This window comes from Dermacentor variabilis, chromosome 1, assembly GCF_050947875.1.
Source record: "Dermacentor variabilis isolate Ectoservices chromosome 1, ASM5094787v1, whole genome shotgun sequence".
In the NCBI taxonomy this organism is placed as follows: Eukaryota; Metazoa; Arthropoda; class Arachnida; order Ixodida; family Ixodidae; genus Dermacentor; species Dermacentor variabilis.
Window position 1 is genome coordinate 179,529,553 of NC_134568.1, and position 20,984 is coordinate 179,550,536.

A 20,984-nucleotide genomic window follows, 5' to 3' on the forward strand; every position below is an offset into this window, starting at 1 on the left:
TGAACAATAAAAGGTGCGAGGTGCACACGATTGAGAATAGTATATATCTTCCCGTCTCGCGTGAAAACGACGGCGCATGCAGTTTCTTATTCTGGTACCAGCAAATCTCCGCCCGGGTCGTCGCACGCCGCATTCACAGCCATCGCCGCTAAACCTATTGCGATAAGCGTCTTCACCTATCTGCTTTTCTGCACGTGGTGCGTAGTTCCATGGGAAGCGTACTGCACGCTTTAAGTAGGCGATAATCCAAACGCACTGGTGTTCCCTGCTGCAGGCAGCGCAATGTGGGCTTTGCGTTTTGCTTAGGTGGCAACCGGCATCACCTACCAGCTCGATTTCATTTCGGTTTCCCGTTGCCCTTGCAAAACAACATGCAATAGGAAAACTATAAAACGCGTCTCGGGCTGACAGAGCACCACCAGCTCGATGCGCGTCACCGTCTCATGATGCTATGACCCGCGCGACGCTTCGCATGGCGTAGGTGTCAACAGTAGTTGAGTCTGTCAAATTTTTTTAGTTAGTTCAGATCATACGTTTTCCCAGTTAGTACATTTTTTCTCTCATTCTTTTTTCCAAAACATATGAAGAAGGTTCTACTATGTTTTGTTAGGCAACTAAAGTAAATCAGAATTCTTGTACAGTTCTGGAAAAGAATTTAGTTGAAAAGGGGGATAAGTGTAGTTATGTACTTTTTTTTTTTTAAGATGTATATTAATGTTTGTAAGCACATTTGTTCTAGAACATCAGCAGCTGCACATATGCTTGACATTAGGAGCTGTGATACCATGTGATTGAGTTCAGGTTTTGGAGTAGAATTATCAAGCCTTTTTACCTCCTTCATTTGAAATTTCTGTTGGGGTTTGCTTTCTTCACAGGGCAACCCAATGTGGGAAAGTCATCCCTGCTGAATGCCTTAGTTGGACGTAAAGTAGTGAGTGTGTCACGCACCCCTGGCCACACTAAGCACTTCCAGACCATTTTTCTGACTGACAATGTGCGCCTGTGCGACTGTCCAGGTCTGGTATTCCCAAGCCTACAGCCCAAGGCACTGCAGGTTAGCCCCATTCTCTTCCTGTTAAGTTTATATCATGGCTTGAAGCACAGGCACAAAGGAGTTTTGCAGTTTTGTTACATTACTGCAGTAAATACCCCTTTTGGGGAGCAACTTCTTATTTGTGGAAAGGCCAGAAGTAGTAGAAGCAAGTTTTGTGCTGACTTGCATAGGACAGAACTTGGAGTAACTTTTTTAATTGTCAGATTTTCAAGATATTTTTGTGTAGTGTTGTCCTCACTGAAAGAAAGGATTAGAAAAAGGGAGCCAGGTTCAACGATGGTACGCTGAACCTGACGTTATGCATAGCATGCATAGTTTGTGGTACCTTTAAGGACCCATGTTGCAAATGAGTGATGAGCTTGTTGTTACACAGTTGGACCTCATACTAGCAAAGCTTCAGGAGTAGTCCAAGTTCTTTTTGGTTCTCACAAGCATTTTGCAGCCATCAAAATGAGACATAGAGACAGAAAAATGCATAGGTATGGCTTTGTATAAACTGAGCTTTGCTGCATAAAGTGCTTTTTCTTTAGATTATTTACGTTGTACACAGCTTACAAAGCAAGTCACTGAAGTTTTGAATATCTGCACTTTAAGTGGTTGCACACTAGTATAAACAAAACAATTTTCAAAGCCTGCATACATGCAAAGCATGTAGACCAAGCAGCCACATATATCCAACAATCAAAGCCTAGGACTGGGATGTTTGCATCCTTTCAGTTTCATGAATGTTGAAAGTTAATGCTCAAAGACTGACCTTTCAGCTAGTCTTCACATAAAGCAGACACAATAACACAAAAGAAAGTGTGATGCAGTAAAGTACTTATTTCTCATGCACGAACTGAAAAACTAAAGAGCGACAATGCACATGCGTTCAGTGTGGAGTTCGGCACAGAGTACACGTCACTGATGAGCTGTTAGACCAGAAGCGTCTCCATTACCTGGGCATTGCCCGTACATCCCCTAAGCGCCTTATAGCACGTGACTTATATAGTGCGTTATCACCATGTCATGCAGGCTGTTTTTTTCTTTCTTCTCCTCGTTCATTTCTTCTGCATGTTCTCATTGCCTTTGTCGCTCTCCTCTCTGGTGCGGGCAAACCCCGTTGAGAAATGTGCCTGCTATCTAACTTATCTATTGGGATTTCCAACAGCCACATTAAAATTGGTGTTTTGTTTCCTGTAACTGGCACTGCAGTCGAGCCCACATATAACGGCCCCACTTAAGACGAACTTTCGCTTAAAAATGAACAAGAGCCGTGCGACTGTCAAGATACACATTATTTCAATGGCATAAAATACAGTAGCACGTATAATGAACGTCCTTGAGCCCTGCCGATCGGTAACAGAGAACGGACGGTGTAAACCCGATGCCGCGATGTGAAATAATAAGAACCTACGACCCCTTTGCCCGCGCGGTCCGTTTTTCCAAGCCTCCTTGGAGGCAAACTATCTGATTCGTGTCCCTCTACCCTCTGCCCGCCATCATGCACTGCCCACGAGTGTTGATGTGTAGCTTCCAAGATCGCCCTCCCGACCGTCCTCGCAACTCCGCTCGCCTCTCCTCACTCTTTCTTGCAACACCCTTGCTGTCTCGGTGCGCACGCTACGGCGCCGGCTAAAGTTCAGAAGTTTTGTTTTCCGGCCGTTACCAGGGGCAAAGCAGGCCTCTCCACACTAGTCTCCATGCTTGCTCGCTTCCACGCGTCGTTCTAGTTGGGCCCGAGTTGTAATTCAGCATGGTGGACAGGAATGCCGTGCCTGCGGCGGTCACGAAACGAAAAGTGCTCAACATGGCAACGAAGCGAGCAGTATTGAAAGAAGTGTCTCAAGGTGCTAAAAACTGCAATTGATAAAGAAGTACAACATGTCTAAATCAACCACCTCGACAATTCTAAAGAACCAGAAAATGATCGCCAGCTCTGCTGCCGACTCAACGAACAGAAAGCGCCTGCGGAAGGCCACCTATACGGACGTAGAGGACATGCTGCTTAAAGGGACACTAAAGGTTACTATTAAGTCAACGTAGACTGTTGAAATACCATCACAGAAACCTCGAAACGCTTGTTTCGTGCCAAGGAGAGACTTATTTTAAGAGAAAATGCGTTCTGAAGCGTCCGTGTACCTCTAGCGCAGTTCAAATCGCCCGCCCTCCAATCGAGGAGTACTGACAACATGGTCTCATAGTGACGTTGCGCCATCGGTGAGTAGAACGGCGTCCGCAGACGGCGCTACGGCTTTTCTGCGCAAAACGCGAATGCGCGGCCAGAAACAGAGCCAAGACAGAGCCGACAGCAGAGCGAAAGCGGGAGTATGGTGGCTAGCGGAAGGAGAAACGAATTACGTCCCACATTACGTCCCACGGCACACGGAGAGTCCGTTTTCGTTAAACTATAGGCTGCGGCAAGCTCGCAGCGTGGTCGGCGTGGTCTATGAGAAGCGACGAGCCTTTTCGCACTCGCAACAGGGCATAAAAATGTGCGAATCGACGCAAAACTCGGCCTAGAAACGTGCTTCGCCACAGCCAGGGCTCAATACGGCCCAAGCTGGCACGACCCAGATGTCGTTTCCCGCACCGCCACCAGGCGCCGCTACTATACCTCAAACTCCAGCGCAAGACGCCCATAAGCTGGTACTTCATTCTATGACGCTAACTTCGACGCTCGTCGCAATGGACCCTGACACCGACAGATTGGCTCGCGATGGTGGGCTCAACTTCAGCGATTTGAGCACCGACGAGCGCGACCTGCTGCTGAGGGCTCGCACTGCCGGCGTCGTTGCGTACTACGACGGCGGCCTCGACACCGGCTCTCCGGAGCGGGAAAGCAACGAGGGCTTCCCACGACATCACATGGACGTGGCATTCTCGCTGCTTGTTCCAAATGAAAGTTTCGCGAGCCAGCAGAACCCTCACAGCACGACGCGATAACGAAACTACTGAAACTCCAAAGCGTACGCGGCGCAGAGTCGAGCGAAAACGAAACCTTTCGAACACCCATATTACTGAAGGGTAACGTCAAAATGTTATTTTTTCTTAGAATCGAATAGACGTAGACAAGTAGCATTTTTTTCCGTCTTATAATCGAATGAAATGATATTTTTAATACGAGTAGTTGAGTATTAGTAACACAAATTATGAGGAGTCCTTTCGTCATCGGGCTAGTACCGGAATGTCGCTGGGGGGGTCTCAAATCGTGTCATGCATTTACCTCAATTTCTCGGTTACTAAAGCTCTGTTCGCGATTATATTGACGCCTTAGACGTTCTAGAACATTGCTCTACCACTTTAACTTTAGTGTCCCTTTAGTGTCCTTTAGTGTCCCTTTAAGTGGTTCGCCGACACATGGGCTCACAACATTCCGATAAGTGGACCAATGATGCTGGGCAAAGCCAAAAGCTTTGCGTTCCTGATAGATTTTCCCAGGCAATGGCTGGATACATCTATTCAAAGTGCGGCATGGTATTGTTTTTAAATCGATTGTCGGTGAGGCGGCTTCAGTAAGTGACCAAGACATTGCAACTTGGCTTGTAAGCCATTACTGCAAACTACACGGAGCAGTACGTGTATAACACAGACGAACCTGCATTATTTTATCAGATGCTGCCAGGCAAGACGCACGCCATGAAAGGCAACTCATGTGCTGGCGGCAAGCACAGTAAAGTGCATGTTACAGTACTTCTGTGCACTAATATGGATGGCAGTGAGCTCCGCGTGCCCTTTGTAATTGGAAAATCAAAGCTGCATTGCTTTTGGAGCTGTGTACCTATGTGCTACAGGCACAATACTAAATAAAGGCATGGATGATGCACAATCTATTCACGGAGTGACTGGGCGAGTTTGACTGCGCCATGCAGAGGCAAGGAAGGTGCATGCTGCTCGTGCTTGACAACTGCTCAGTGTACAATGTGCGAACTTCTCTGACCACAGTTACTCTACTTTTCCTGCCGCCCAGTACCACTTTGAAAGTGCAGCCGCTTGATTTGGGCATAACATGCGCATTTGAGGCATCGTATAGTTGCTGCATTAATTGTGGAGCGCTTGCTCATCGCTGTTCTGTTGACCACCCGTCCGCCAACTTGCCGCTTCGAGTTTCACTGTATTCAGCCGTTGAGATCACGAAGGCGGCCTGGGCGACGGTGACGGCCGCTTGTGTGCGGAACTGTTTCCGGAAGGCCAGCTTCATCGACGCAGTGCCTGATGCTTCCGAAGATGATCGGTCCGGTGGCGATTTGTGGCAGCAAGTTGTCGACTCCGACATAGGTGGCTACGACACTGATTGGGATGACTTTATTTCTGCTGATGAAGACACTGATATTGTGGAGACGTGCACAGACGAGAGTATCGCTGCAAAGCATGGGCGGAGAGCGACGCAAAGGAATCGGATGACAATGAAACTTCGGAGCCAGCAGCCATAAGCGTGTCTGTAGCAATGGGCTACATAGATTGCCTCAGGCAACTTGTCTATGCCAAGCGCCTTAGCGAAGAGCACGCTGCTACTTTAAATAAACTGGAGACCGTTCAGTCACTCAGTATGTCGATTGGTTTGCGGGTGATATGCGGTGGATAGTTTGTGTGTGGCAGAACAGGAACGAAGATCTTCAATATCGCGGTACAAGAAAGTGCGGCCACGATCAGCGAGCAGCTGCCTCGGTGTGCCGTGATGCAGTATGAAGTCATACAGGAGGAAATCCTCAACGTCTGTGGCACAGCTTGTCGGTAGTGCTCGCATGATGACGTAACGCGTTGTGTGGTCAGTAACGACAGTGACCCACTTGTTGCTGATATAAGGTGTAGGAAAAGGACCTAGGAGATAGACGCCGATGAGAAAGAATGGTTTGGAGGGGACATCGATGAGGTGTCGGCGTTCAGCGGGTAATATAGCAGGTCTGTTGGAGCGCTGACAGTGTGCACCGGCAACATCGTAGCGGCGCACGGAGTGATACAGGCCGTGCCAGTAAAAGCGTTGTCGTACACGGTCGTAGGTACGGAAGAAACTGAGGTGGCCGGCGGTGGGTGCGTCGTGTAGCTACTTAAGAACTACTACCCGAAGATGTCGAGGTAGGACGAGCAAAAGTTCCGGGCCATCAGGACGAAAATTGCGCTGGTACAGAATACTGTCGCAGAGTACGAATACACTAACAGCGGGTTCAGGATGCACAAGAAGCTACACAATCAATAAAGAGATGTAAAGAATCATCACAGCATTGTTCATTGTGAATGTCTCGCAAGTCTGAAATGGCTAGGACGCAAGCATCGGTGTCGTGGGCATCATGGTATGGACTGTCGATCGGGTGACGGAAGAGACATTAGGCGTCCTTGTGTAGATGGCCAGATGTGTAAAAGTGTATTCTTGTGGCCACAGTGCCCACCAACCCAGTCATCCAGCTGGGTCTTTCAGCGATGAGAGCCAGCACAAGGCAGGGTGATCTGTGATAACAAAAAATGGGCAGCCAAACAAGTAAGGCCAGTGCTTGGCTACAGCCCAAACCAATGCCAGGCACTCGTGTTCTGCAATGGAAAACTTCCGTTCTGTGGGTGAGAGAAGGCAGCTAGCATTTGCAATTATGCACTGTGCGTTGTTCTGCGGTTGAACAAGAACAGCTCATATGCCGTGGTCACTGACATCTGTGTGAATTTCAGTAGCAGCAGATGGGTAGTAGTGACAAAGGGGGAGCCGTTAGCAAGCCGATGAGGGCAGCAAAGGCTTCGGCTTGCACAGAGCCCCATGAGAAGGAAACATATTTTTTGAGTAGGTCAGTGAGCAGGTGGGCAGTGTCGACAAAGTTCTTGATGAAGCAACAGAAATAGGAACGTAGTCCAACAAAGATTCTGACATCTGCTGTGCATGACGGTACGGGAAAGTTTGAACGGCATGAATCTTGTCAGGGTTGGGTTGAACTCCTGCGGCACTGACAAGGTGGCCATGAACAGTAATCTGGCAACGTCCAAAGTGGCACTTGGACAAGTTGAGTTGCAGGCCAGCATATCAGAAAACAGCAAGAATGGCCGACAGACGCATAAAATGACTCGCAAATTTGAGCAAAAGAACTATCACATTGTGTAAATAACATAGACAGGTGGACCATTTATAGCCGCGAAGTAGAGAGTCCATTGTTCGCTTGAAGGTTGCAAGGGCATTACAAAGGCGAAAGAGCATAACCTTGAATTGATAAAGCTTGTCCAGTGTTGGTTTTCGCGTTATATGTCATCTACAGAGATCTGCCAATACCAAGAGCGAAGGTCTATGGACGAGAAATACAGTCTAACCTCGTTAATTTGAACATGCTTAATTCGAACTTCTGGTTTAGTCATTTTTAGGACGACAGAAAGCTGAGCTAGTTGGTAAGGATTCATAATGCAAAAAAGGGGTAAGGTGTGCAGACACGGACACAAGTCCGTGTTGTCCACTTTTCTTGTGTCCATGTCTGCACGCCTTGCCCCGTTTTTGCATTATGAACAGTTTAGTCAAACTGACGCTATGGTCCTGTCAAAGTTATGTGTATTCCAATGGGCAAAAACCTCCAGTAATTCGAACACGCAAGCATTTGCGACAGTTAATTCGAACAAGCTGCGCTCTGACAGTGCTCTCAGCAGTGCAGAAAATCATGTGGCAGTGCCTCTGACCAGCATTGCTCTGACCTTGTCATAGAGGAAAAGCTTAGGAGAGACCCCTTAACGCCGCCCACGAAAGAAAAAGAAGCTAAAAAGAAAAACATGGCAGAAATTTTACCCTCAAATGGCAAAGTTGCTGCTTCTGTGTCGCGCTGTAATGCCCCAGCCACATTAGCGGCAAAATGCGCGGTGTGCAACACATCAGTCCTCGGCCGATTTTTCGCGGCTTGCTGTGGCAGCAAGCGAGCCGCAAGCGTAGGGTACCAATAAAAGTGGCTCCTAGAGTGACGTATGTGCTGGAAACTGGTGTCATGCGGACCTGCCCTACCGCTCTGTTTGTACTTGCGTCTGGTTCAGCCGGACCGCTTATTTCGCACTATCGCCTGCTCGTGTCAGCTCTTGCTTGCGCTTGTTTTGGTTAGCTTAGGTTGGTCTCTTTCGCGCTTGTTTTTTTACAATGACGAGTCTGAACTGAGATTTCCTGATGGAAAGATTGTTGGAGACAGTGTGCCATATCCGATTCTACACGACAAGACAGACCCTGAATACAAGGACGCGAAGGTGACACCCAGTACCTCATTCTCTTTGTCTTTTAGATGCGGCGGCGCCGCAACAGTAGGGAGCACACCAACGTTATTATGACCTGTGGCAATGGCTTCATCATGTTGATAAGACATTACTGGCGTAAGAACACAGGACAAAGGATGTAAACACAGCACCGATCTGTCAGCAGACGAAGGAAAAAGCATGCGAGCATGCAGAGGGAAGCAGCGCTGGAGGCTCAGTCCGGCCTCAGCAACTCCGCTGCTTTGGTGGCAGTCTTAGGTGGTAGCTGGCGGGAAAGCAAATCCAATTACCTCCCACCCTTCCTCGCAACTGCGCTCCCCTTGCCCTCCCTCTCAGCTCCCTCGTAGCACCCTTACCTTCGACGGTCCCCACGCGCATGCGCCTCTGCGCCGCCAGCTTAGCCCGCTCCTTGAAGTTTCATTTTCTGCTGTTATCAGGAAGTGAGCATTGGCGGCGTGGGCAGTTTGAGCTTGAGAAAAATAGCACATATAGGACTCAGTCAATAATGAAGGGTTGCTTGTTCTTATGCTTGCATCTTACCACTGTCTGCACAGCATGGATTTCACATGTTCCATCGTTAAACAAGCAGAGCATTTCGATGATTTTATGGGAGCACGCATATGAGATATCAGAAGATTCCATAGCTGAAAATTTGCCTCCCTGATCAGTCATATTGCTTTTATAATGAATTTGTTTAGTGTCACCACCATTTTTACTAGTATCACCCGCGTACCCAAATGCAGAATTGAACCGCGTGTTGTATCGCCTATTGTAGTGCCCAGAGTTTGAATAGCCAATGCAGCGCTTTTTAATTAGTTAAAGGAGTGCATTGACGCAATATTAACAGTTTGAAAGTAGTTGCATGGGAAGCGTTGCATGGCATTAAATGATTCCTGTAAACCACGTGCTACACTGAAATCATTTTCAAAGCAGGGACAACTACAGTGAAGCAACATGAATAGTATATTGTTATGACGCAACCAAGAGTGGCACCAGTCAGAAGATGATTTGATATGTGTAGGTGGAGTCGGTCTTGACAGCCAGCTTGTTTGTGCATTGTTGTCTCTCTTGTAAATATTGTAAATACATCGTTATATGTGACTTCTTCGATGTAGCAAATTGGTGAGAGGCGCTGGGTACACACGAGAAACAATGGAGCTCTGCAGTGGTCGTAACCTTGGACTGGTCAACATTATGGACAAAGCAGGACCCGACATGGCGCAGCCCGCATCAATGCCTACAAGCCCGATGGTTGTGCTGGCTCAGCCGCGGGATCCAGGAACGTTCTATGGTACTGACCACCTCGACGTGGAAGACTGGATCACCACGTGTGAGCATAAAAGTGCCCACAACAAATGGGATGCGACGATTATGTTGGCTAACTTGGTCTTGTACCTACAAGGCATGGTGAACGTGTGGTATGACAACCACGAGGAAGAGCTTAACGACTGGGACATGTGCAAACAGAAGCTGAGGGACTTATTCGGCCGCCTCACTGGGCAGAAGAACACCTCTAAGAAAGAACTAGCGACCTGCGCCCAGACGTCCGCAGAATCATACGTCTCTTACATCCAGGTGCTGGCTCTGTGCCTTAAAGCTGACAGCGATATGGCTGAGTCAGACAAGTTTGGGCATGTACTGAAGGGGATCGCTGACGATGCTTTCAACCTGCTCATGTACAAAAATTGTGAAACAGTACAGGACATCATAAAAGAGTGTCAATGGTTTGAGCAGGCCAAGAGCCACCACATTGAAACACCGTTCGCACATCTGCTGAACACAGCTGCGACATCGTGTAACTACAAGCTAGGAGTGCAGCGACCATCATCATCAGATGACCTGATGCAGATAGCGCAGTGAGAACTTGAAGCCGTGGCTCCTGAAGCCCTTTTTTCCCACCCTAATGAGCCGAAAAACTTGCCTACAGCACCATTTGTACAGGCAATACTCCATGAAGAACTCGCTAATCTTGGAGTTCGTTCTGTATGTGCCATTGCCGCTTCACAGCTGTCTCATGCTCCAGATCCATCGACTGGTCCGTGGTATCCTGCATGCTACCGAAATCCAGCAGAGTGACAAACCGCAGACGATCAGCCAATCTGTTTTGCCTGCTGGCGTATTGGTCACATTGCTCGCCATTGCAACAACCCTAATGTCCCTTCCCTTCTGCGACCACCATTCACTAGTTATTATCGCCCTGAACCACGGAGTAAGACATATAGGAGGTGAAACTCCCGTCAGCGTGAGCGAGCGCGGGCGACCAGATAAAGTCACAATTGTTGCATGCGCCGACGCTACCGTATACAGTGGCGGCACCATGCGGCGCGTCGTAGAAGCCGCAGCGGAAAAAAAAAAAAAAGCAGCGCCCGGCAGGCGGCTCGGCGGCTCCGGCAGCTCCGGCCACTCCGTGGTAGAAGTCAAGCGCGCGCGGCCGAACGGGAGCAACACGCTCAACCGGTTGCCCTGGCAACCGAAACGGCGGTAATTTCTTCCCATGCCGCCAGGTGCCGCCAGCATGAAAATATATCCGCAGGCTTGTGACCTTTACTGGTCGCCGCAAACAGCGGAGTTTCCACTCCTAAATATTTCTTGCTCCGTGCCCTGAACAGAGCAAGCATCGTTACCAGCCTCAATTGGCACCGCAACAGCTAAACAATGAGGCTCGTGTTCCTTGGAACAGTCCCTCGTCGCCCTTCCGACATCACCAGTCCTGTTCACCATCAGCTCGTTGGTCATCGTCCCTATCGCCGCAGGCTCTCGTCGCCCACCATCCCCGATGCAGCCCCAACGCCCGTCTCCAGAAAACTAAGTGATGCAGTTCCTGGAGGTGACGCTGCATTGACTACTCGACCCCAAAACCTTCTGATCACTTTGCCAACCAAACACAACTTGATTGACGTTTTAGTCGCTGGCGTCAGTGTCCCAGCACTCATTGACACTGGTGCGCACGTATCCGTGATGAGTACCCAATTGCGCAGAGTCCTGAACAAAGTTCTCACACCCACGGGATCACACACCCTCCGCATCGCTTACAGAGGAACGCCTACCGTGTTTGGTATGTACACCACTCTCATTGGCATCGTGGGGCACCTAACGACTGTTTTGTTTGCCATTTTGGAACAATGCCCTTACGATGTTACGTTCGGCTTAGACATTTTATCTTCCCATTCAGACCTCTTTGATTGTACGTCTAGCGTCGTTCAGCTTGAACTGGGCCCCACGGCTGCTACACTCCACCAGTCACACAACCACGGTTATGCTCTCCCGAAGACATTCGCCTGTCACCTCAAGCCACTACATTCGTCAGTCTACTGTCGTTCCCATCTGTTCCTGACGGCATGTGTGTGCTATGTCCCACCACTGACATATTGCTTTAAAGAAATTAGGCCATTCCTCGTACTGTGCTCACTGTTACAGGCACTCAGACTTCGTTCCCTCTCCTTAATTTTAACTGCTCAACTCAAATTCTTCCCAGAGGCATGTCCTTGGGCGACATCTCGCCTGTGAATGATTGTGGGATATCGGCTTTTGACACCGGAATTCCGTCGCTCTCTACAGGAACCTCTGATTCACCGACTCTCGCAGAAAAACTTAGCAAGATGATTGCACATGATCTTCCGGCACAAACTGCTGACCTCCACTGTCTCTTGGAAACATACCGCGATATTTTTGACCTTGATAGCCACCCTTTATCTCAGGCATCAGTGGTCACCTATCGTATTTAGACCAGAGACGCCAATCCGATACGCCGCCGGCCGTGCTGTGTTTCACATGCTGCACGGCAAGTGATACAGCGAGAAGTCAATAAGATGTTGACTAAAGGCGTTATTGAGCCATCATGCAGTCCGTGGGAGTGCCCTGTTGTCCTTGTCAAGAACAAGGACGGCGCTTTTGTGTGGATTACAGACACCTCAGCAAGGTCGCACGCAAGGATGTCTACCCTTGCTGCATATTGATGATGCCTTGGACTGCTTGCATGGAGCCAAGTACTTTTCATTGCTAGACCTCCGATCAGGCTATTGGTATATCTTGGTAGATGACGTCGACCATGAGAAAACTGCCTTCGTAACACCTGACGGCCTCTACCAATTCAAGGTTATGCCGTTTGGCCTTTGTAATTGTGCCGTCACCTGCTTTTTAACACGGAGCCCTTTGTTCAAAGCATCTAAACACAATGAGCACTTCACAGCTTTGCTCCGCATTCTCTGGCTTAGCTTTTCGCGTCTCTTTTTCTGTTTTTCATTTTTTTTTAAGCAGGGTCATCGCGTTTCATAAGTAAAAACAACCTAATGTTTATTGTATCTTCTGGACTGTTGACGAGGCAACCAAGTTTAAACATGTAAGTGTTCTCTAAAGGCGCAGCTACGTCAAGCAAAAAATAAAAACAGTAGTTGCACTAAAACTGCAGTAAACAAAGCGTGGTTGCTTATCTTCTCCGTCGAACAGCCACAATCCACCACTGTTATCGCTCTTGCTCATGAAGCAGCACCGGGAACTAAGTGCGTGCCTAGCGAGTTTTTGTCCGTGTTAACCCTTTGAGGGTCAATGACGTAAATATACGGCGCCGCGAACAAGTGCACCATAGTCGATGCTGTATATTTACGGTGCCGTCTGTACGTTAAAATGCATGCCAATTTCCTGACTTTTTCGTTTCTGGCATGTGCTGTCACTATGTGGGAACATGGGGAATTTTTTTCTCTCGCCTCCCTTTCTCTGTTTTCGTTGCAGATTTGTTTTAGAGCTAGTTTGCTCTGGCGCGTCTATATACTACTGCTCGTGCATTGGCGCGCGCGCGGGCAGGCAGGCGGGCGGGCGGCATTTTGGGTTTTGTTCTGCGGGCGGTCTCAGCTTCTTGTGCTCGCTAAACTGATGGCTATCTCGTTACCAATTGCTCAAAGGGCGACCACCTGTTTCTCGCTCGTTTAGTGCTCATAGGGTTGCACATAGGAAGGATGCCATTGTGCATGCGTTTCCTTTACTGTTTTTTTTTTTTTTTTTTTTTTGAGACTCGCGAAAAATAATTGCCTCTGGTTGGCGATAAGATGAAGATTAGCAAAAGTTTGTCACACGTTTTGCTTTTTTGACAGGCACACGGCCACAGTTTTCTTGAGTGCGCTCACCTGCGCAGTTCGATTATGCTATACACGTAAATATTAGTGTAAGAGCAGGAACATTTGACACTTGCAAAATATTCTCATGTGCGCATTTTCTAATCTAAGCCTTGTGTGTATAACCATGCATCAAATTTTTAATTCTTATGTTTATTTCCTTTTTTTATTGTTGTTATTCATGAATGAGCAGTACATATATACCAACGCGAAATATTTTTTTCTCACTTTACGGTCACCCTAGAAAAGTTACGATGAATTTTTTTCAGAATAGGTCCCTCACAAGAATTGGAATCTTTAATAAAAAGAATTGATCCCTGGCGGTCGCATACGGTGAAAAAGATCGACCCTCAAAGGGTTAAAGCACCCAACTACGTAACAGTTGTTTCAAGACATTGCTGAAGGCTGACAGAAGCATTTAATCATGATCAAGAACGCAAACATAGCAGCATGCGCATAGGTGCTGACGGGAACAGTGCTCGCCCGAGCCTGCCTACACTTTGCAGCCTTGGCGACAGGTGGTGTTGTCAGTGTTTTACGCATGGCACATATGCTATGGGTCGTTTAGCGTTCTGTGCATGCGCAGTGACGACGCACTATTTGATGGCGTATGCTTAACTAAAACAGTCTACTGTTCCATGTAGCAGTAGCAGGAAATGAAAGCTGGAAACGGCTTGGGCTCAGTCCGGAACTGTAATAACCATAGGTTGGTCGTGGGAGTGAAGAAGCGATACAGTTGCGACAACGGCGGGCAGTGTGACCATTTCGATGACAGGCAAAGCAGATTGGTCGATCATCTGCAGTTCCCCATTCTGCAGGTTTTCTATGGCCTGGAGAGTACCACTGGCTAGGCAACAAATAAGGTCCACCAGGGAGTTGGGAAGTTGTAATAGAGCAGATGGAATGAACTCCGAGATTTTGTAGTTCTTCGCGGAGTATTGCTTGAACAAGTGGTACCGCGGGCAATCTGTTGAGATCACTGACACATGGACAAGGGGTGGCAGGGGACATTGGTTCAATTTCGTGTCGAGCAATTTGTGTCTTGTCTTCTGAAGTCAATGGTCACTGCATTCTGCTGTCCTTGCATGAGGAAATCGCAGCTGTGCTCGGCAAGCAGGTGACTGATGTTGCAATGTGGCGGCTCTTTGCCTGCCTAAAGTGTTGGCACTCCTTGATAATATTGCCGGCTGTCGCACAATTCTAACACATTAGCAGATGGAAAGCATCGTCAGCGATACCCTTCAAAACATGCCCAACCTTGTCTGACTCGCCATTATCATGTCATTATCAGCCTTGCGGCACAGAGCAAGCACATCCTGTATGTAAGCAACGTAGGATTCCGTGGACGTTTGCGCACAAGTTGCTAGATCTTTCTTAGTGGCGTTGTTCTGCCCGAACGGACGGCCGAACAAGTCCTTCGGCTTCCGTTTACGTGTTTCCCAATCCATAGGCTTACCTTCGTGGTTGTCAAACCACACCCTCGCTGTGCCTTGCAAGTAGAACATCAAGTTGGCCAACATTACAGTTGCATCACATCTGTTGTGGGTACTCACGCTCATACATGGCGATCCGGTCTTCCATGTCAACGTTATCCGTGCTGCAGAATGTTCCTGGATCTTTCGAATGTGCCAGGACAACCAGGACAACAGTTGGGGTTGTTGCCACAGGCGTAGGCCCCGCCTCCTCTGTCATGATGTTAATACCAAGGCGACGACCACTGCTAAGCTCTGTTATTTCTTGAGGTTACCCCGCACCTCAACCAAAATGCCACGGGGCAGAATTAGTGAAGCGCAGGTGTATTTGCAAGGTGTTTACAAACTGCAGCAACACTGCGTACACAAGATTGCTGCCCAAATCAGCCGCAAGCTGTTCTCGCCAAATCGTCGTCTTTGTTCATAGTCACACTATACTATGCCGCACTGCTCCGTAACAATATCATATATGCTATGCCAAGATTGATGCCTCAGAATGCTAATTTAAGCATGGGGAACTAATGCAAAGCACATAGCTGTTTCAGTTTCAGTTTATTTCTCTCATAAGTGGATACATACCTACATAGGTATACATAAGTAAACAGCAATATAGTAGTCACTAAGTGGTAAATTATGCAAGTAAATGTAGTACAAACTGCAAATAATATAAAGTCAATAACTAGTTGTAGAAATAAAACATTAGTTCAGGTGCTCGCAACAGAACAAACCAAAAATGTTTATAAAGGCTACAAATGAAAAAAAAAACTAGAAAAAAGGAAAAACAGAAAAGAAATGAGCAGAAAGGAAGTGAATAGCTTATATATGTGGATTATTTTCGCTGTCTAGTAGACAGGTGAATAATGTTTTCTTGAATAAACCTAAAGACAAGAAGGGCTTGACATATAATGGGAGGCTGTTCCTAGTAGGTAATGCTGCAAAATAATCAGATTGTTTTCCCTGATTAGTATGTATTAGTGGCAATAATAAATTGTTAGCTGCGAATCATGTGCCATTTAAGTTAACCTAAGTAGCCTCAGAAAATATATTTACTGGGGCAGAATTACATGTTATTTCAAATACCATTATGGCTAATTTATGTTTAACAAGATTATTTACTGAAAGTATTCTATGGTTGGGGGGGGGGGAAGCATATGAGAACCACTGCAGTAGAATGAGCTGAACGACAATATCCAGATGGCTTTATTCTGCAAATGCGGTAGTGGTGCTATATGTGTTGGATATGTGTTACCTCACGCTGTAATACAGTAATTGAAATGGCTGTGAATAAAAATAATACAAGGTTAGCAATGTTGGTGTGCTAAAGTAATACCTAGCTTTAAGTGAAATTCTAATACCGGCAGCAAGTTTGCACTTCAGATAGGCCATATGCCTTGTAAATTTTAAGTTTGAGTCTAGAATTATACTGTGATGTGTGGTGCGCGACATGGTGCGGTGGTCGGGACGGACAGGAGCAGACGACAAGGAGTGCGCGCGCCGAGGCGAATTCCGTGCTGGAAGGAGAAAAACGACAACGCCGAAGAGCGTCCGGCACGTGAACGCACGGCGCAAGAAAAACAACTAAAAGAAGAAAAGCCAACCAATTAGGAAAGACCGCGGGGCGTCAGGCAGCCAATCGGAGAATGCCTTATCGGCCAGAGAGAAGAAAAAGCACGGTGCGCTGGCAAAACAGGCGAGACGCAAGGGAGACGCCGGGAGAGTTCCAGGAAGTGACGCCAGGAGAAGGTCAACCACCGGACCGGGAGTCGAAGACAGGCCGTCGGGTTCCGGCCCCGAGCCACCAGGACTTCACCTGACCGGGATCTCCTGCCAGCCCGTTCCTGTGCATTGCCCGTCTACCCGAGCGTGCCGCCAGCTGCTCAAGGCCGGTGAGCTTCTGTGCCCGTGGGCAGGACAAGACCAGTTGGGCTACGGGCTCGAGTTCTACGCCAGCTGCCCGGCCAGAATGCTGCCCCTGTCTGTCGTGCCGCCTGCTGCCCGAGGCCGGCGTTCGAGCTTCTGTGCCCGTGGCTAGGACAAGAGCAGTCGGGCTACGGGCCCGAGCTCTACACCCAGCTGCCCGGCCAGAACGCCGCCGCCGTCTGCTCGTGCCGCCAAGCTGCCTGCTTTACCTCTCCACGCCAGAGCTGGTGCGCTCCGGTCGCCCTGTCAGTCAATTCACACCACGACCTTTGGTGAGACTGGCGCAACTCCTTGCGCCAACTTGTCGCCGCGTCTCCGCATCGAGACTGTTATGCGTCCCTGCCGTCGTGGCAAGCCCGGACTCTCGCACTAGTTAGCTTCACACTAGCCTCAAATGTGTGTCTTACTGCCGTGATGTCTATTTGAGTGTTCCTTTTATGTTTTCTGTTTTCTTCTACTTATTTTAAGCCTTTTTTTGTTCCATTAAAAGTTTGTCTGTGTGTTCGAAACCAACGGCTTTGTTCTCAATTGGGTTCTTGGAGGCTCCGCCTAAGAGAACCGTTAAAACCTTTGAGTACACGAACCTTTGTCCATATTTGGGCATCACATATACCAAGAAATGAGCATTTATTAACTGCACTGATGACAAGAGAATTTAGGTTGACACTGGGAATGAATTCTGGTGTCCTGTGATTCGAACACAAAAGCACAAAAGACGTTTTGGTAGGATTTATTTTTAGCGAGTTAAGGTGGCGTCACATTAAAATATTTTTCATGTCAGTGTTTAGCTTAGTAGTCAGAGAAGTTATTGAACGATCAGTTGAAAGTAATGTGGTGTCTTCAGCAAAAAGGAAGGCATCTGTTTCTGATAAACAACAAGGTAAATCTATATAAAGCAGGAATAGTAGTGGGCCAAGTATAGACCCTTGCAGGACCCCTTTATTGGTTATTCTGAAATTAGAAAGTGAGGAACTAAAATACACAGCTTGTTGTATATCTGTTAGGTAACTTTTTTTAAGTGCTAATGCTGGGCCATCCACGCCTACTGCCCGTAGTTTAGCAAGTAAGATGACGTGGTTTATCGAATCAAATGCTTTGGATAGATCAATGAAAACTGATCCTGCATAGAAACCAGCATCTATGGCGCTTTTTATTTCATCCGTGAAAGAAAGTATAGCACAGTCAGTCGAGGATCCTACCCTGAAGCCAAATGGATTTGGTGAAAGAATGTTAAATTTTGAGAAGTCTTTAGTTAAGCGCTTTTCAATATATGTTTGATAACCTTGCTACAGAAAGGAAGGATAGCAATAGGGCGATAATTAGAAATGTAGGAACGGTCGCCCTTTTTAAATGCTGGAATAATTTTGGCTTTTTTTAAAAACATTTTTATGTGCTTGTGTTAACTTACCACTGTGTGCAGTTCAACAAACGAATTACTAATTAATGAATTACTATACTAATTACGCTTTTACTCACATAGCATTTCACTTCTTTTATTTTTATTTTATATTTTACAAATGTACTCTCATGGCCACAAATAAAGGCGAACAAATTGTTCGTTTTTCTCTATGTTGGCATATATGCATCAGATACTAATTCGGGATTAGCATTCTTTCTTATGATGGTTATGTAATTAGTAATGATACGTGATGAGGATTCTTGCGATGGTTGAACTAACGAGACAGACAGAATTGTTCTATATATTCAGTGCAGAGTGTTCATTATTATGTGCTCGAGTTGCTTTCTATATACGTTTTCTTATTTACAATAATGTACATCTACAGTAGTGTGGCGTTATGGCTCTGCGGAAACCCGCAAGGTGGAGAGAAGTAATTACTAAAGGGAAAATCAGACATCCACTCGTCCGTAGCATATGCTACAAAGGAAACCGATATGGCTTCCTCGAAAGAAAAGCCTTGCAATTGAAGAAAAATTTGTCCTGGTCCGGTGCTCGAACCCGGGACCGCCGCCTTTCCGGGGCAGCCACTCAACCACCTGAGCTAACCAGGTGGCTAGCAGATGGCAGAGCGAAGTCGAATTTGTCAACAACACGAAGCAAAGGCAAGAGTTTGACGTTATGGCTCTGCAGAAACCTGCAAGGTGCAGAGAAATAATTATTAAAAAGAAAATCAGACATCCACCTGTTCGTAGCAAATGCTACAAAGGAAACCCATGCGGGTTCGTAAAACCTATACTGATACACATCTGCGCTCAATAGTGAGGGCATGTGAATGGAAAAATTCGCTGCAGCAGTTGTCTCGGCTGTCGGTTATCATTACATGATACATTTAGGCACCAGAATTGGTTTGCATCTCCAGGTTGATAAAAATAAATAAAAAGGGCCATCGCAGATGCTGCACCGTGCAGTCCCATGAGGATTTCCCGTTTCACATTTTATACTAAACGGAGAATGGCATAACTGCACTTTCAATAGTTTGGCCTAAACTACATGCACTACAATTTGGGCCCCAAAAATCTATGGATAATGTGATTTCGTTATGATGAGGATTTACTGTACGTAATTTAATATTGAGATGTTCAGTATGCCAGGTTGGCATGTAAAATGACTTACACTTATCAATGTCATCTAATACAGGTGCTCACTGGCTGCTTCCCAATAGCTCAGCTGAGAGAGCCCTATTCAGCCATTCAGTACATAGCAGAACGATTGGACTTGCCAGGTATTCTGAAGCTGCAGCCACCTGATGGTGCTGGTGACACTCACAAACCATGGTCAGCTTTTGATCTTTGTGAAGGTGAGTCTCAATTTCTGGGCACTTTTGAGTATTTCTAAGTTAGCACTCATCACTGCATATTGTTGCTGCAGCCTCTAAGGGAGTCATTTATACAATGGTTTGACCAACGTCCATGCTTTCTGTATGGATATTGTATAGTAGTAGTCAAGTTCACTTAGAACACTATTGATTTGAACAATATAGTGGATGTAACAATGAAGAACTGTGGCACTGTCAACTTGATAATGTGTTATATAGTAAGTAAACCGCTTGCTACAGTGCTTTCATTTCACATTGCCATTTGGAACATTATGAAAGTATGAGCCAGTGGGAAGAAAAAAGTAAAATAGGGTTGCAAGTTCCATATGATGGCACTGCATCACATGTACAGGCGCTGACAAAAGTGGTATACTCCACGCAGATTGCTATTGCAGCGGCGTCGCTCGGCATTTGGCGAGCTGAAGCACGAAACATTGACACGAGTCAAGCGACATGCCTGCAGATAATAAAGGGCACCCATTGGCTGTCTCGATCCCAGATGCTGCCTGTAGATGGCGTTGCGATGCAGTTTGTCGTTGCTCCGGCTCCCGCTGCGTGGACTATACCACTTTTGTCAGCGCCTGTACATGTGTAAGTGTGACGTGCTCCTCACGCCTTGAAACTTCAACCGACTGTTCCATGCGTGGACTTGAGATGAAAGAGGTCTCCCCCAAGGTCTCTCTCTACCTTCGTTGCCAGAATGCATAATCAGTAGGTCATGTGAGCTGCATGCTTCTCCCTTCCCTTGCTTCCCGGCAGTCCTAGCATCCCTTTCCAGCACGCCTCGTGTAGTCAGCATGATTTCGCGACATGACTGCAGCTTGTGTTTGTTTTTGCCTGCACTTTCGACCATGCCAGTTCGTTTGATGACCAGGAAGCTTGCACAATAATGAATAAACCTGCAACACCTCTACTTCACTGTACACATACCTGCCAAGGCTCTTGAATTTTTTGTAAAGTTTACAAATGTGGGCCCATTCTTCAATTTTACAAATGTTATGCCATGTTTTATGGAAAACAAATTCACTTCGTGAAAAAGTTCAATAGGTTTGGAAAAATGTAGCGGTGCCAAATTTGAAAAAAAAAATGCATGCAAGAAAGAAATTGTGACCGTACTTGCACCACCTTCTTGTGGTAGCGTGAGATACCATATACCAAAAGCTACTTGGTTTGAGCAGGTTTTTTTTAGTGTAATTTCTAAAAGAGATGAAATCAGCAGCAGCAAAGTCACTATGATCTAAAAACAATATGCTGCTTGTCAGACTCTGCTCTGCCAAACTTGCTGCTGCTTCTATAATGTGTCTCAAGCTGAATCATCGTTAATAAAGAGCACATGTATGCCACAAAAGGTGTTTGATCAAGGCAAAGTTTTAAAAAAAATGATGTCATTTTAAGAGACTTTTCCCAAAACACAGATGAGAAGATATATCCAAGTATATTTACTAGGGTTGTGCTAATACTGCCCAAGTGAGTGTTTCAC

At 46.8% G+C, this 20,984-nt stretch overlaps 1 protein-coding gene across 3 annotated transcripts in view; it reads left to right on the forward strand.

The window, feature by feature from the left end:
• The window catches only part of Ns4 (Nucleostemin 4), an 80,086-nt gene that overhangs the window by 40,263 nt on the left and 18,839 nt on the right, over window positions 1-20,984 (forward strand). For all 3 annotated transcript variants that reach the window (XM_075700362.1, XM_075700370.1, XM_075700374.1), the window contains 2 exons: window positions 876-1,054; window positions 19,327-19,486. In XM_075700362.1, coding sequence (XP_075556477.1) covers window positions 876-1,054; window positions 19,327-19,486 — 339 coding nt within the window. The remainder of the gene's footprint in view (window positions 1-875; window positions 1,055-19,326; window positions 19,487-20,984) is intronic.